Source organism: Dermacentor andersoni, chromosome 1, assembly GCF_023375885.2.
Source record: "Dermacentor andersoni chromosome 1, qqDerAnde1_hic_scaffold, whole genome shotgun sequence".
Classification (NCBI taxonomy): Eukaryota; Metazoa; Arthropoda; class Arachnida; order Ixodida; family Ixodidae; genus Dermacentor; species Dermacentor andersoni.
In genome coordinates, this window is record NC_092814.1 from 41,903,089 (window position 1) to 41,921,148 (window position 18,060).

Consider the following 18,060-nt stretch of genomic DNA (forward strand, 5'->3'; position numbering starts at 1 on the left):
CAAAGGGAAGTGGAGAGGAGGAAAGGCTAGGCGAGACATAGAGAGGCAACAGCTAGGAGCGCGCGTCGCGGCGCACGTGTTTGGGGGAGGAGGCGCGCAGTGGGGGATTGGCTGCGCCTAGCGGTGATCTATGCTCTGACGTACACGTGCACTCCTAGTCGAAAGACGCGGCATGCGCCGGCGGCATCAGTGTCCGATCCACCGATAAGATGGGCAGACCTAGGAAGGTGCTCTCTCCCGAAGAAGAAGAGAAGCGACGGCCAAGGAGGAGCAGGCGACCAATGAGAGGCCGCGCAGAGCACGAGGAGGAGAGGGGATGGGCAGGTGTTTCTGTGTGGCGCGCCGTTTCAAAAGGTGGAATCGTCGGCAAGTCCCGGCAAGGAATCGGCGGCGGAGCCGACGGCTGCTGCTGATTACGCAAATGGCGATGGCTGCTGCTGCTTCAGCGGCACAGCTGCTTGCAGACGTCGCAACTTACCACTGCCACCACCTTAAACATTCACGTCCGTCACCCCGTATGTCCTCCAAATGTAGTTCGCAGTGGGTGCTCTTCGATTTGTCGTCCCGGACTGGCTCAGGGCTGTCCGAGTAGCTGCGTACGCCAACGCTCATTGACTATTTCTACTCTTTTCTTGACCGTCACTACCACGCGACAATAGTGCACTACCGGGCCGACTCACGGCGGAGGTGAAGCAGGCTTTAAGCAATACCCATACGTGGGCCGATCCCGAAGATAGTGCGATAACGGGCCGACCCTCGGTGAAGGTGCAGTTCGCCATTAAGGAGCCCACATATACACAGCTTCACTGGTCATCCTTCTTCACAGAGTGGAAGGGTACTGGATATTTTTTAAGCTACATCCATGTTAGCAGGAACATCCTACATATGCATTTTCATGAAAACTTCCTTTGCGAATACCATCGAATTCATTGTTAAACGCACTGTTCGTTGATTAATTTCATAATTCTCTCTCGCGCATTTGATACTTTTCTTTATTGTTGTTTATCCAAACGCAAAACTGAAATTATGCTCGTCTAACAGCTCAAGCCCACGCTTCTTCCTTTCTTCATGTTTTCTTTTTTAATTTGTTTATATGTCTTTTTAAGTTATTCCCTATAATGCATTTTGCCGACGCCATCCGATTCTTCGCCAATACTTCTTAGTGGCTATGCGCAACTATCTTTGAAGTCATCATCACTTCATATTTATTGAGGGTATGTGCCATTCATGTTGGGGATAATAACGAAGATATCCCACAGACGAATGTACTAATTACCGATTTCTTATTCGCTCCTGCAAAGCAATTGTGTGGTCGTGCAAATCTCCTTATTCTTGGCCTATCCTAATTTGTGGTTACATGTCATGTTCTGAAGGCCCACCATCATCATCAATGGCTACTCCATTAAGGACTCAACATGAATACCTGCCACTGCGAGTGCAATTACCTGCCGCGGTTAGTCCATGCAACGGAGGCATGATGCTGCTCATATGTACGATGAGCTTCGTCTTGCGTCTCCTGTGCATCGTATCCGTTGCTTGCGGCAAAAACCAGCGGGACTCGAGCCAGGAAGATCCGGAGCCGGTGACGTACTATGTGTCGGTCATCTCCGCAGACCTGCCGGGCCCGAGGCCGATGGACAGCCGGGTCGACTACTTCAACAGCAGCGTGCAGCGTAGGCACAACAACGTTGGGAACCTGAGTGGGTACGTCGGAATACCTGAATTGCGAAATAGCATTCTAGGTGTGTAGTGTGGTAGGGCGACACTAGGTGCCCTTAGTTGCATAACTATCAAAGCCCATAAAGAGATGGCACCACTGTTGCCCGGATATATATATGAGTGCTTGCATGAATAAAGGGGTCTTGCGTCTGGTGTGATATGGGTTAACATCTGTCTCGTTCTTCTACTGGCCAACACTACAAGGTGCACGAAACTTATCTACCCTACTTCTAATTGACTCAGCTTTTCACCCACTTAGCAATCTCGAGCAATATTTGGTTGCCCTGGCTTCTATGTACACGTATTTCATGAATGCAGTGTTCTGGTTTCAAAAACGCATTGTAACTTATTATTTGTTTGCCAGCTTTCTTCGTTCGGTGCGTTCTTTCGTGCTTTGCGTCTGGCACCAGGGGAACACGTTGCTTAGGTCCTGGTATCTCGAACGTACAGGACCAACGACGGCGTCGTTCTCGCTGCAATACCCTCGGACATACCCCTGCGACGAGGCAGGCGCCGTCTCCTCACATATGGCGAGAATGAAATGACGCCCTCCGCAGAAGAGCGTCCGAAGCTTTTGAAGCGTCATCTGGGAAGCACTGCGCTCTGCCTCCTGGTGGCGTGCCTGGTCCTGATGGCCCTTCTCCTGTGCCTGGCGATCGCCGCATTGTGGCTCCGTGCCCGCTACCGTGCCAGGGATAAGACCCTGTACGCCACACTGAGTGCGAGCGACCCCGACCTGCCAACGCCCGCGACCTCGTCAACGCCAGGCCGATGGCACCTGTCCGGCGAAGGGCAGCGTACGAATACCGCAGTAGGAACGGCTCGCTGGTCTCGCAAGGTCACGAAGAACTCGACGTCTGCGCCCGCATTTCGGAGCACGAAGGCCAAAAGAGCCTCTTCTCTGGGCAAGAGACAAACCTCGCCCTTGCGATCCTCGGCAGACGGCGGTCAACCGTCAGCGATGCTGACCGAGTCGAGCGAAGCCAAGGCAACGCCCTCCCCCGCCGTTACTAACGGTGAGCCTGCTTACTCAGTCCTGTCGCACTGTATGACATGCCAGGTGGCGTCGCATGCCAGCGACTGGTGAACGAAAGACAGTATTTGCCCTAGCAGTCGCATGTGACTTTGAAATATGTGAACAATCAAATTCTTCTTGAGTCACCCGTGAGTAAACTTAACAGATAACTATAGGCCAGAACTTCACATATCAACGGCGAGCTGCCTGTGATTGTATTTCATCATCATCATCATCATCATCATCAGCCTGGTTACGCCCACTGCAGGGCAAAGGCCTCTCTTATACTTCTCCAACTACCCCGGTCATGTACTAATTGTGGCCATGTTGTCCCTGCAAACTTCTTAATCTCATCCGCCCACCTAACTTTCTGCCGCCCTCTGCTACGCTTCCCTTCCCTTGGAATCCATTCCGTAACTCTTAATGACTATCGGTTATCTTCCCTCCTCATTACGTGTCCTGCCCATGCCCATTTCTTTTTCTTGATTTCAACTAAGATATCATTAATTCGCGACCCGCCGTGGTTGCTCAGTGGCTATGGTGTTAGGCTGCTGAGCACGAGGTCGCGGGATCGAATCCCGGCCACGGCGGCCGCATTTCGATGGGGGCGAAATGCGAATACACCCGTGTACTTAGATTTAGGTGCACGTTAAAGAATCCCAGGTGGTCGAAATTTCCGGAGTCCCCCACTACGGCGTGCCTCATAATCAGAAAGTGGTTTTGGCACGTAAAACCCCATAATTTAATTTTAATCATTAATTCGCGTTTGTTCCCTCACCCAATCAGCTCTTTTCTTATCCCTTAACGTTACACCTATCATTCTTCTTTCCATAGCTCGTTGCGTCGTCCTCAATTTAAGTAGAACCCTTTTCGTAAGCCTCCAGGTTTCTGCCCCGTACGTGAGTACTGGTAAGATACAGCTGTTAAAAACTTTTCTCTTAAGGGATAATGGCAACCTGCTGTTCATGATCTGAGAATGCCTGCCAAACGCGCCCCAGCCCATTCTAATTCTTCTAATTATTTCAGTCTCATGATCCGGATCCGCAGTCACTCCCTGTCCTAAGTAGATGTATTCCCTTACCACTTCCAGTGCCTCACTACCTATCGTAAACTGCTGTTCTCTTCCGAGACTGTTAAACATTACTTTAGTTTTCTGCAAATTAATTTTTAGACCCACCCTTCGGCTTTGCCTCTCCAGGTCAGTGAGCATCCATTGCAGTTGCTCCCCTGAGTTACTAAGCAAGGCAATATCATCAGCGAATCGCAAGTTACTAAGGTATTCTCCATTAACTCTTATCCCCAATTCTTCCCAATCCAGGTCTCTGAATACCTGCCGTAAACACGCTGTGAATAGCATTGGAGAGATCGTATCTCCCTGTCTGACGCCTTTCTTTATTGGGATTTTGTTGCTTTCTTTATGGAGGACTACGGTGGCTGTGGAGCCGCTATAGATATCTTTCAGTATTTTTACATGTGGCTCATCTACACCCTGATTCCGCAATGCCTCGATGACTGCTGAGGTTTCGACTGAATCAAACGCTTTCTCGTAATCAATGAAAGCTATATATAAGGGTTGGTTATATTCTGCACATTTCTCTATCACTTGATTGATAGTGTGAATATGGTCTATTGTTGAGTAGCCTTTACGGAATCCTGCCTGGTCCTTTGGTTGACAGAAGTCTAAGGTGTTCCTGATTCTATTTGCGATTACCTTAGTAAATACTTTGTAGGCAACGGACAGTAAGCTGATCGGTCTATAATTTTTCATGTCTTTGGCATCCCCTTTCTTATGGATTAGAATTATGTTAGCGTTTTTCCAAGATTCCGGTACGCTCGAAGTCATGAGGCATTGCGTATACAGGGTGGCCAGTTTCTCTAGAACAATCTGCCCACCATCCTTCAACAAATCTGCTGTTACCTGATCCTCCCCAGCTGCCGGTAGCTCCGTGGCACGGCGCTGCGGTCATTTGTTGAAGATGGCGGTTATGCTTCACACTTCCACGGCGTACGAGCAACGAAATGTGATTCGTTTTCTGTGGATTAAGGGATGAACGCCTATCGAAATCCACAGGAAAATGCAGCCCGCGTATGCGGAGAGCTGTTTCGCTTTAAGAAGTGCGAGGCGGTGGTGTTGTCAGTACTCAAAAGGCCGTGAAGACTTGCTTACTGACGACAGGGGCATCTAAATTTCAGTGCTGCGATGGGACAAATGTCTGAACCGGTGCGGCGACTATGTGGGAAAATAGTGTATAAGGTACGTAGAATAGTACGTTATATTTGTAATTACCTGTATGTACCCTATTTTGGCTAATAAAACCTAGGGGCAAAGACTTTCGGATTCGCCCTAGTACTATAACATCTTGAAGTGACGCAAGGTTTATTTGATACGTCCGCGTTCGCCTAAAACGTGCTGGAAGCCAAAAGAAATTGGCAATAATGGTGTTACTCCTGCGCTTTATATCACGTGTACAACACAACGAGCGAGTAGAATAAAGGAATCCTACTGCCGAGATTTCTTGTTAGTTACAGCCATATCGTTACGTGCAAAGACGCAGACAAGAGGCTATATTCAGGTACATTCACAAATAGGCAGCACTTGGCCAAAAGGCCAAGTGAAAAGCCAGCGCTAGCTCCAAATTTGTCGTTGTCTTTTAGACACCACAGGACTCATCGTCTTGAGAACGGATGTCACTATGGCGACCATGACCGCCATAGTTCCACACGGACTGAAGACGAAGACGCCCTCCACCCCCCACCCCCCCCCCCCCCATACTTCACGCAGGCGTTCGCTGCCGAACGTTCATTTGCCGTAATGCTACTCGCATATACTCACATTCACCCGCCGTGGTTGCTCAGTGGCTATGGTGTTGGGCTGCTGAGCACGAGGTCGCGGGATCGAATCCCGGCCACGGCGGCCGCATTTCGATGGGGGCGAAATGCGAAAACACCCGTGTACTTAGATTTAGGTGCACGTTAAAGATCCCCAGGTGGTCGAAATTTCCGGAGTCCTCCACTACGGCGTGCTTCATAATCAGAAAGTGGTTTTGGCACGTTAAACCCCATAATTTTTTTTTTATATTCACAATCGCCGCGCATGCTTTATGTGTTATTTGTGTACGTGAATGCGTGTGTGCGTGGATGTGAGTGTTTTTTTTTTTTCTTGCGCTCTGACGCTGTCACCATATCAAGCTGAATTACCAACTAGCCCAGCTACAAGCTCTTCTAATCTTGTCCACAAACAAGTAACTGGAAGGATGGGCGCCACGCTAGCATGATTGTCGAAACAGCGCACGTGTAATGCGGAAGATGTGGGCTCAGCTCCCACCTGCGGCAAGGTATCTTTTCGTGCGCTTTCATTTGCCCTTACCTTATTCTTTCTAGATTTCACTATAAAACAACAATTAATTTCCCCTACGCTCGCTTGTTCTCGTTGTCAGTTTTCTTCACATGGTTGTAACTTAAACCACACAAGTTGTAGTAAGCCCCCTTGGGTACAAGTGGAGCAGCAGCCGAGATCCTCCGCGGTTTGTGACCGCGGAGGATGTCAGTTTCAGTCATCAACAGCCTGTGGAAGGGACAGTTGAAGTAGCGAGATAAGCCATACCCCAACAACGCCTATGTGGAGAGCTACTAGGGACGCAGCAAGTTGCACGCTGCTCAGCGTTGACTTAAACATTTCGAGCTTTATTCGAAATTGTACTTTTGATGAAAGTTGAACCTAACCATAAAACACGTCCTTGCTGCTCTCAGCAGCAGAGTGCCTGACGCCGCTAAGCCTCGAAGGCGTGTTTGCAGGCTCCGCGGAGGGGCGCAAGCTGTTTCGCGTGAAGTCGACCGAGGCGCTGCTGCCGCTTCGCTCGTACAGCGTTGTCCGCACGGACACCGCGGACCGGCAACGGGCGAGTGACCACCGCAGCGACCGCGACGAGTCTGGAAAGCAGAGGAGCAGAAGTGGTGGCAGCCGAAAGCGTCGCAAGCGCCGCGTCGACCCCAGGTGCCTCGGCACGGGCAATTTTATTCCCTGTGTTTACACTGGAGTGAATATCGACACTCTTTGGGGATTTCCTTGTACCTCAACAGTAATAGCCATCTATCTTGCGCACCTTTTCTTTATTCAACACCCTGCGCGGTCGCTATTTTCCAGTCAGGAACGCTCGTACGCGCATGCCGTTCGTGACGTGTAATTACCAGGCGCGCAGCTTTAAAGAAAGAAAACGCACGCAAGATAGGCGACGATCATTGTCGGGGCGTAAAATAAGTCCCAATGAGGGAAGAAATTTCCAAGAGTCTAAAATTGCTGACTCTGCGCAGGAACGAGCGACCCTAGTTTCGCTCACACGGGCTCGACGCAAGGGGGTCGAGTCAGGTGTATATATAGGGCTGACCAAAACTGACCCAACTCCGTGTACATGCACTTATTCAAGCGATTTGAAACGGTCAACCCGTCACTTGCAAGCGGGCTGACCCAATTAGCCACGATGTTCCCTATAAGCTATACTCGCCTGCCTTTACGTGAAACCGACGACTAAATTTTCACCCGATAACCTTTCTTCCTGATTAGTATGGCGTTCGACGTAGGATGCTGTCTTCTATGTAGCTTGCACTCCATATTGAAGTCATAAAGATTTCCTTGGGTGGTGGTCACAAAATATCACCGTCCCTTCCAGTCCGTGAAAATGGTCGAACAGCGAAGCTGTGTTACACCGAGTGTTACACCATGCAAATCACACTTCGCAAGCAGTCTATATTGCAAATCTTTAGTTTCACCATCAGGCACGTACCCAGGATTTTTTTTCGGGGGGGGGGGGGGGGGGGGGGGGGAGCGGCAACCCAAGGTAACTTTGCTATGCAAGTGATGGGGGGAGGGGTACCTTTACTAGTGCAAATGTGAATAATGCCCACCATTTGCCATATATAAACGAGTGAACCCACAAAAGAGAAATGAAATAAGGTGTATTTTACAGGTACGCATGTGCGATACGCCTCTCCTTTACTTGGCAAACAAAGAACCACGTTCAACCTGTTCACCATTCTTCCACCTCATTTTCGCTTCTGCGTGCGTCGCGTGGTGAGCATGCTTTAGAGTGCTTTCTTTCCTCTTTTTCTTTTTTTGCTCGTGAGGTTTTTGTCTGGATGCCGTGCTTTTCTTTTTTTTTTTTCGCGTACAAGTTGCTCCGCACCGTGGTCTTGCCGTAGTTGTAGCTGGGATGGAATGTGCGGAATCACTAATCCTAAGCTCCGTATATTTGGCGCAAGGCCCACCACGGGACATGCGGGCGCTGCAATCGTTTTGACCATTGCTTGGATTGGTTTGACGATTGACGTCTTTGTACTTCTTAATGAGGTCACACACACGTTCGGCTGCGACGGAGAGAATGACGTCAGTGACGGCATGCCTGCAGTCCGCCGTTGTCGCTTGCGTTCGGAGTCTCGAGTTTGCTCGGTGACGTGGTTAGCAGCATCCGCCCGGCATTACCGCTTGCGATTCTTCGAAATTAAATTGGTTCAAAATTAAATCTGTCCGTCACGTAAGACAATGAATGGCTCGTACCCCCTTAAGCAATGGCTCGTACCCCCGTAAACGCGGCCTCCCCATTACGACAACAGAAGAGAAGTGAAATTCTACGCTGGAATGACGAGAAGCAACGGAGCCAGCTGTGGAAGACGACGACGACGAATGCGGGAGCAGCCGCACGAGCGCGTTCGCGCGGTAGCGCCGAGGGGCGCCAACGAGCCAGCTGTGGAAGAAGACCATGACGCTCGAGCCATTGCTGATTATGATAGTTTTAGCGAACTTCGACAACGACGTCACAGGGTCCGCATAAACAGCTTCGCTGTAAAATCTTATTTATCACAGCCGTCGATGTTCGCAGCTCGATGCCACTCGACACAAAAATTAATAAAGAATAATAACTCATTATGCCTGATCTTTGCTGAAACGCACGCTGACATCTTTTGCCGCGCTAGAAAGCTAGTCCCGAAACCGTGCGATCGCACCATTAGATGCAAGATTCTGCCAGTAAGTGTGATGAGTTTTATCTCCGGTCTGCGTGTTTTAATTTGAATTGTGTGATGACGAAGAAAGCCCAATTATCGCGTGCTGTCGCTTGGCTCTTGAAGTGAAGAAGACGACAATACGCCTCGGCCTTCCCTCGAGACCGAGCTCGCGCTAGTTTAGAACTGACCGGCTGCTGGAAGTTGCTAGGCTCGCCCCTGCCGACAGACGCCATTGAAAAAGGTAATGTAAGTCCAGCTTCTCTGTTTCAGTGGACACTGCAACGCAGTCCTCGGGTCGCATGATGCAGACAGCGATGCCGGCGCCTCTGTCCCTACGAGTGCCACGTCGACGTTCAAAGGGGTCGACCTGAGCGAGGACTACCATCAGTACTCCTACTCGGACGACGTCAGGCTCGCACCGGGCGCCAGTACCGTGCCTCTACCAAGTGAGTAGCGGTTTCGATGGGCGTGTTTACGACCTTCTAGTGACGGTTCATTTCGCGAACCGACTGTTTGTGGTCCATGGCGATTTCGCTAACTACGAACGCTCGAGTCAACCGCGTTAAATGGCACTGCCGTTTCTGATCAACGGTGGGCGAACGAAGGACGGCTCAGCCTGGAGCCAACGTTTCGTCAAGGCCATGTTGTGTTACTTCTTACCCGCCGTGGTTGCTTAGTGGCTATGGTGTTGGGCTGCTAAGCACGGAATCGTGGGATCGAATCCCGGCCACGGTGGCCGCATTTCAATGGGGGCGAAATGCGAAAACACCCGTGTACTTAGATTTAGGCGCACGTTAAAGAAACCCAGGTGGTCGAAATTTCCGCAGTCCCCCACTACAGCGTGCCTCATAATCAGAAAGTGGTTTTGGCACGTAAAACCCAATATTTTGTTTTATTTCTTGTGGGCAGGCTGGTGTGATGGCGCTGTCAACGTTTCACCGAAATGTAATGTGCACGCGCTCAAAAGCGCGTTCATGCTACGCCGCAGCCTTAAAGTACGCTGCAGCGCATCTACCGTTTTCTCGAAAAAACCCACCGCGGTGACTCGATGGCTATCGAGTTCTGCGACTTAGCACAAGGTCGCCAGTTCGATTACCGGCCGCGGCCGCCGCGTTCTGATGGGGACTCAGCACAAGAACGCTAGTGTGTTTAGATTCACGTGCACGTTAAATAACCCCATCGTGGCCAACGTTAATCCGGAGCACTCCGCCACGGCGTTTCTCATAACCCGCAATATTACTCAATTTCGCCTCCAAAAAACTAGAATAGGTGTCAGACAGACCGCTCACACTTTTGTAGGCTAGGAAGGCTAAAGTGATGCCGATGGGGCCGAAGGCCGCGGGACTCCACGTCAAGAAAAAAGCCCGTTAGGTTGGGTCTAATGGCATGAAGACAATTGTCGTAAGATACCGAACGAGAGAGAATGCTTGAGAAAACGCCCACGCCTTACTTACCAGTAATCATCAGCATACTTTCTCTACGTAGCAAACGCCTGCACCGTATATTTGCAAGTCTTAGCTACTGCGAAAACATCAATCTCGAGCTTTTATTTTCAGATTGTCACTGCCTGTATACCAGGCGATCCTGAAGAAGAGACATGTGGTTTCGAGGGAGGGAACCAGTCATTCACAGAGGTGGGATGCAGTGCTGTATGCTGGTACCGGTCTTTTAGCTACGGGGCAGTCTCACAAGGCGTCTGTAAAAGACACGAAGTCCCCGCAGTGTCTCGTGGTCTGATAAAGGGGTGCATAGCAGATGAATGGATGGATGCTATGAGCGTCCCCTTTCAAACGAGGCGATGGGCTGCGCCTCCAAGCTCTTTCTTATTTTGTCTGTCTTACCTATCATTTTTAAGCAGACCAATTCCCGATGATGGTGGTGGTGGTGGTCATTTATTGGGATCTGCTTTGAAACGGGGCGGTGACAAATAGTCACCTAGCCTGCTTGATTTAATCAGGCTCCCGGTGCTACTTTAGAGACATCTACCGTTCACATTCGGCGTCTTTAATTTCGAGACCCGTAAGACAAAAATAAAATAAAATTATGCAGATCCTACGCACTGTGGGAATCGATGTAAGCGAAGCTTTCTGTGCTGGTTGCTTTGACTGACAATAATTAGCGGTGATGTTGATGGCGAATGTTTAATTTCTTCAACGTTTTGTCCAGCACGAGAGTGGTGAGTTGTTAAACGTTACCTTGCGTGCACCCCTGCTGTTTGTATGCGTAGTACACAACACACAAAAGGAGAGGTGTTTGCTTGAGGCGTTGTTGTGCGCCATATTTCATAACCTCTGAGAGGGTCGAGCATTGTCATTGCCTCACATGGCACATCGCATCGTGGCAGAAGCATTAAACTTGAATTGGATTATGGGGCTGTACGTGCTAAAACCACTATCGGATTATCAGGCACGCCGTAGTGGCAGACTGCGGATTAATTTTGGCACCATGGTGTTCTTTAACGTGTCCCTAAATCAAAGTGTCCGAGCGTTCTTTATTTAGCCCCCGTCGAAATGCGGCTGCGTCGGTAGGGACCAAATCCGCGACCTCGAGCAATGCCACAGCCACAAAGTTACCACAGCGGCCACAGAAGTGTTCATTTGACGTGCGACCGCTTCCGTTGTGTCACCTAGACCCTGCGGTGCGCTTTAATTAATGCGGCTCTGCTTCTGCACACCGTATGTAAGTTGTCCGCTAGACATATTTGCATTGTTTTATTTTTCAGAAATAGCCATACCTTGAACTTACGTTTATCCAGCGTTTCCTTGCCTTCTCACATCAACTTTGCCCTATTCCCCCCCCCCCCCCCTTGTATTTGTATAGAACTGCGAGCGAAGAGTGGCAAGGCTGTTATTCACTGGTTTCGCGACTGGATCGGTTTTACCCATTCTCTGCCTCCTCTCCACCCTCCTCTCTTCCATCCTTTCTAGATTCCCTCTGGACTTGGAAGTTGGTAGAAAAGTAGAACACTTGAGGGGGGTCACGGATAATTACAACTGTCAAGAGGCTAATGTGGCGACGACCCGGTAGCTCAAGAGGGCATGGTGCACATTCGACGCGGTGCGGTCCAAACGAGTTCCTTGCGTCTGTTCTCTGCCACGCGCCTTCTATGTATAGACCTCTTCATCGGGCGAGGAGGAAAGGGCGCGCGGCGAGCCTTTCCTCCGCTATGGCTTGTGCGATCCGGCGTGGCGCTGCTTGAAAGTATTGCTGTCGCTTGCTGCGGAACGATTTCGAGATGTTTTAGATCGTACTTTGTGAAATTTACGCAATGTCCGTTCGTATAACGTCGTCAGGGAAGCCTTTCGGTGCATCGGTAACTGCAGTACGCGGAAATATATGTTGGGGGAGCAAACATGCGACGCGCATTATCAGCTGCGGTGTATGTGTTGTGAACTATTTTGCCATGTCGATTTTAATTCAATGAAGAGAACCGGCGTCTCTGTATTACCAGCATGAAATGGTAAATCTGCTCACTAACTGATCGCTCGGCGTAAGGACTGAAACATAAGAGCGCATGCTCGTGTACGGCCAACCTAAGGCAACCGCGAAACATTTAAGCGGCAGACGCTGCAAAGTATTTGTGATACACCGGCGTCGTTCTCACGCATTTCAAGTCTAGTAGGCTTGAAAACACTATATGTCTACGCTAGCCTCCTGCATGAGGCCGATGGCGCTGCTCAACATAGCGATCACTGCGGTCGGTAGTCCAGCATGATACATATGAATAAGCTATGTGGTTTTTGCCCTGTAAAGCCATAATATCCGAGATGGATCGCATAAAAAGAATGCGATGGCTATATTGAGGACAACATTTCCGTAATTCGTGTGAGTGCGTCGTAGAGAACGAAACGAACACAACCGAAAATAAAAAATTGGTTATCATACTCTTTCTCGGAAAAGAAAGAACGGGCTAACGCCGCAGTACGACCTCGCATAGTCACGCCGCACAACGTTTATAGAGCTATAAACGTTGATGCCGCATGCTTGGACCATGCACTATATATAACAAAGATATCTGTAGTCCAGCACTTACCACATGCTTAGGATGCTCGCGCAGTCCGTAAACGGTCGCTTTGCTGGACAAGTATAGTTCACACTGTAAGGTATGCTGTTATTACTAACCAAAACTATTTTATTCATGGGTGGAAACCTCGTCTACTGAACCAAGTAGTCACGCAATGTAATCTGCAGTGAACAGTTTGCACGCTTGTCAAAGTATAACAGCACAGCTCCTAGCTTAGCAGAACGGTACCCAAGCTGCTACGATTGTCGCGTATGTTTCATTGCTCCTAAGCAGCAGCTTAGAACTAGAGGATAATACTGCAATAAGGTCACATTAGTGAATGGAACCTTCAGAAATACACAGTTGATCTCCGAGGCTGATTGTAGGCTCAAACATGCGCGCACACATCGCGCTGCGTGCTCCGTCCGCCTCAACGCCAGCGGAAAGTCCAGCCGTACCGACTTAAACAACTTCAGTACGTCTCACAGAACCACTTTCCACGTAGAAGACGCCACGTCATACTAAATAGGCCGCACCAGCGCGAAAACAAACGCCAGAAACTACCGCCGAGCGTATACCTGCCATGCAAAACGGAGCGCTCGCCCAAACCAGCATGCCGACTGCCCATAGATGGCGCCACTGCGTAGCAATATGTAAAGTCCCTTTAGCAATATGGTGCGCAATAGGGGATCAAAAGCACAGAGCGCGATAGGGTATCAGAAAATTTGGTTGTGGGCATTCATAGTGTTTTTTTTTTTTGTTTGTTTGTTTGTTTAACCTAGGTAGGACATTAGGCAGTATAATAGCAAGAGCTTGGTGGCGCAACCCACCGCCCCGTTCCAAAGGGGACGCTCATTACATCCATCTATCCATGGTGGCGCCCATGAAAAAACGGTCTTACACGCTCTCAACCAACCCCCGACGCAGTGTGCCAGACAGCAGCAGCATCAGCAGCAGTGGGAAAGTCGAAAGGAAAGGCAAAGAAATCTTCGCTTTAAAACGCGCAAGAGAGCTCGTCTGATCCGTATCTATCACATATAAGCTTCTCAAAACATGTCTCACGCTCTTTCTTAATAATGGCTCGTGCAATTGCTTTATTTGGGCCTCGGCGTCGCAGCGATCATCCAGCGGTCGGTCACCAAGACCATTCGGCGCTGGCGCACCAGAGGCAGCGCCGCAGTCTCTTCTCTGTGGACGAGCTCCTCTGCTGAGCCCTCGGTTGGAGTCGGACGAGAAGCGGTCCCGCTCCCCCTGTCGGCACGACGCGGCCGGCTGCGACAGCTAGGCTCACAGACCATCGCCATCACCAAGCCCGAGGTACTGCGCTGCATAATACCGCAGTACGAGAGAAGGAAAAAAAAATCTGCTGCGTTGTTCAGCCGGTAACGCCATTCGTTTCCGAACATATGCGATGGGCTAAGATGCGCGGTTTTGAGACGCTCAGCATTTACTTGCGCGAGTAAGCAACAGTTCGGTGCCGACTTTTGTAACTTCAAACACCGGCATTCGTTTGTTTTGCAAGTTGGGTTTCTTAGAACGAAACCGCAGAAATGTTTTCATTTTTTCTTTATTTTTTTTTTCAGCTACACTCTCCGACTGTTGCCACTTCGCAAAATAAATACAATAATAATGATAATAAATCGCGTGCATATGCGTTAAAACTGTTAAATTGGCGGTGAGGCTACGTGTTTGTGTGCAATAAACTATATAACTATATAAAAGATGCAGTTCGGGGCGCGCCCAACATACTTGGCGGTTCACACTCTCTGAAAAGAACGTGCGCAATGATCACACGTGGCGTTTCTGGCGGTTCACACTCCCTGTACAAACTGCAGTTCAACGTCTCGACGCACGTCCACATTGACATATTTGTGGCGTCTCTCGTCGCGCGAACTACGCTGCCGTGACGAGTATACTGCTTACATTGTTGCCTATGTGCAGGAACACCACATCTACACGATGACTGACGCGACTCCGTGGACTCAGCTCCTGGCATTGTGCACGGAACCCAAGCCGGTCGAATTCCAACAGATCATCCAAAATAAGTAAGCTTTTGCGTCGTTCCGTGCGGCTATAACAGAATCCTTCCGCCACCATTCCATGCACCTTCAGTGTTAGCACCCACGGTGCTTGGCAAGCTGCGAGGCCGGTCAGAGTGTAGCCACAGTGCGTCTGTGTTGCAGCTCGAAGGCGGCGCTCGTGCGCTGTAACGACGGTGACGGCGACCTGTTCTGCCTTGGCGCCAGCCCAGCCGAGGAGAGGCTGGTGCGCGTGCTCCGACTGCGCCCGCAGGACGTCCGCTGGCACACCGCCCGACTCAGGCTGGCACGGTGCGTGCGCGTCGCTGTCCGGTTTTGCAGAGAGGTGCGCCGACAGTGCGTCCACACGGCGGACCCACTTTTCCGTCACGAACAACGTCCCTAAATCAGCAAAACTATAGGGACGTCGGTCGCGCAACGCAGCGCCTGTGGAAGAGAAAAAGACGCGCACGCAACTTGGCAGCCGAACCCACAACCTCCGCATGACGCGTTCAGTGTTGTACTAACTGAGCTGCGGCGACCGGCTGTCCCTCTTTCTTGGGTATTGGTGCGCCCCCTCGAGCAATACATATATATTTCGCTTAGAATCATGGAAAAAAGAATTTGCGCTGGCCGCTGCTCTTTTCTTGCTCAAGTTTTGCAGAAAGATAGCATTTTTCCATCCGGAGCGTTCGATGTAACACTTGGCACATTTACTTGCCGGGTTTCTAAGCAAAAAATAATCAAAGTTGCATTTGTTTATGGGGAAGCTAGCTGCTGCCAAGGATGCGCTGGCTTAAACTTGTGCCGTCGCCTGTCGGCAGCTGTGGAAAGCAGCTTTTCTGGGAGGGTTGTCGCGTGTTTCAGACGAGTGGGCAACTCGGAACGGCTGCTTTCCGCAGCTACGACAGGCGACGCCACAAGTTTATGCTATAGCGCAGTCTCTGCAGCAGCTACCTTCTTGAATTCAAGGCAGCCTTGAATTGTTTTCTTAGAAACCCGGCAAGTAAATCTGCCAAGTGTTACATAGAACGATCTGCAAAAAAAAAAAAAAAAAAATTCGACCTTTCTTGGAAATTTGAACAAGATCAAAGCAACGGTAAGCACAACTTTTTCTGCTATATTGAAGGGCCCCTCACCAGGTCTGGCCATTTTGAGCTGACAAGCGCAGTGCATACAATGCGCGCCATAACAATCGTGTCTGCTAGGCATTGCGCCCCTACGCGCCGCGGAAAGTACTTAAACTTTCAAACCAAGCGCCGTTCGCCCTCCCCCTCGCGGACGCCGCGTTCCCAGCCAGAGAGTCGACGTCTATCACGCAAGTGCGCCAACGAATACATGGCAGTGCTGTGACGTCACTCACAGTGGCACGTGACTTCAAGAATTATTCGAGGCAACATCAGTTATTTGTTTAATCTGTCGCTTCAATAGACGACTTAAACTTTATAGAAATAGTAAGAAATACAGACCGAATGTCTGCGAGTTGTTGTTTTACTTTGTACCGCAGAGAGAGAGATGCACTTCCGTTTCGTCTGCTTGTTCCCACGTGATGCAGTCGTGCGCGCAGAGAACGAAAGTGTCATTTTCTCCCCTGTTCCAGCGCCGTGATCATGCTCTTTCATCCTCTCGCGTCTGCGTCAGTGGTCGTGATTGCGGCACTGACTTACACTGCTAATCAGGTGCTCTCGTGCAGAGCGCGCGAAATCGTCCGCTGCACGAAACGAGTCAAACGCAACAGCTCGCGCTCGAGACCGTCACCGGATGTGCGCCACTCAGCGAAAACGCGAGAGAGAGGGAAAAAAGAGGCGGGGCCTGTGACGGCATTCGTCAAGCGATCCCCCGGCTCCGGCATGGGAGAACGCAGGGAAGGAATTTCGCTTGCGGAGGTTAGACGGGGCAAGTGGAGAGAGTGTCTATGTTGGCAGTGACGCTTGCCTCCTGAAAACGTGGGTTCGCGGCACTTCAAATATTTCTATCTCTGCTATTAATGAACTAATTTGAAAAATTCTTGCGGTAGAACACTCTTACAGGGCGGGCGCGTAACAACTTCCAGCGTATAACCAAAATTTGCTATGTGGCCTGGTGAGGGGCTCTTTGAGCAAAATATGCACGTCCTCTATGAAGGCAAACAACAAAATTGCTTCCAAGAAACGCCGCCGTGGCTAAACACACACATATCGCACATAAATGTTCAGTGACAGTAAATGTTCAACGTTGAGAGTTACTTGCTCAATATTCACATATCACGTTCCGAATCAAACGTCACGAGTAATATCGCTTAAAAAACAAATTAGGGGCACTATAACGTAAGGCTATTCCAAACTGTTTTTGTTTCAATTCTGCAATCAGCATTCCACAATTGGTCAACAAATTTTCGGGCCACCCCCACTTCGCCTGTCTGTCACACGACGTCGCGAGAAACGCGGTAACTCCCCATCTGATATGACGTGTACACACTGATTGTACACGATTACGCCGAAAAAAAATTCTCATTCGACGCCTTCTTAGCAATTAGCATTTCGCCATTGGCTAAATGTTTTCGGGCTGCGTCCACTTCACCTGTCGGTCACAAAACCGCGAGAACTCGCGCGTCAAAGTGACGTGTACAGTATTATGCCGAACAAAACTGGATCTCTTTCTGAATAGCCGGAGGCTGCCCCGTTCTGAAAGGAATGGAAGATGGCTGGCCGCCGATCGCTCTGTCAATTCTTCGCTGACGATCCGCTTTAGCGGAATTTTTAACATTCCGTTGCACGCCGTCGCGATTTTTGACCAACCACTGCAAGCTAAGTAAGGGCAAGCTGACCCATAGCAGAGGCCGTCACTACCTTCCTCATCCGGTTATCTACTTTAACTGTGCTGGCTCATATTGCTCATGACTGACCCGTGTATTAAATCTTGCCAGGCGAGCATATATAGCCGGCACCACTCACGACTGTGGCGGCGTATGTGTAACACTCTTTCAACCGCAGCCATAACGTAGTGCACAATGATCAGGAGCAGGCAATTCACGTGCTGGTTCAAATGGTAGAGCATAGCAAGCGTCATGCGGAGCTTCTCGGCCCGGCACTCACCGACGAAAAGTTTTTTCCACTTTCCCTTCCCCTTTAAAAACGTGAAGCTTATCGCAGGTTTAACCCTCATTCATAATTCATTTCAGTTAATGTTCACTTCCCCAGAGCTTTCCTGGGCACTATAATAAACATTTGATTATTATTATTATTATTATTATTATTATTATTATTATTATTATTATTATTATTATTATTCGAAGAGTATTGTTTTCCTTTAATCGACTATGACTAATT

The 18,060-nt window shown here is 49.6% G+C and overlaps 1 protein-coding gene across 1 annotated transcript in view; it reads left to right on the forward strand.

Moving 5' to 3' along the window:
• Positions 1-1,474: 1,474 nt before the first annotated feature.
• The window catches only part of LOC126543176 (uncharacterized), a 32,769-nt gene continuing 16,183 nt past the window's right edge, over positions 1,475-18,060 (forward strand). Inside the window, exons 1-8 of the mRNA XM_072287383.1 lie at positions 1,475-1,704; positions 2,170-2,735; positions 6,485-6,728; positions 8,908-8,972; positions 9,040-9,177; positions 13,852-14,051; positions 14,676-14,779; positions 14,918-15,064. Coding sequence (XP_072143484.1) covers positions 1,475-1,704; positions 2,170-2,735; positions 6,485-6,728; positions 8,908-8,972; positions 9,040-9,177; positions 13,852-14,051; positions 14,676-14,779; positions 14,918-15,064 — 1,694 coding nt within the window. The remainder of the gene's footprint in view (positions 1,705-2,169; positions 2,736-6,484; positions 6,729-8,907; positions 8,973-9,039; positions 9,178-13,851; positions 14,052-14,675; positions 14,780-14,917; positions 15,065-18,060) is intronic.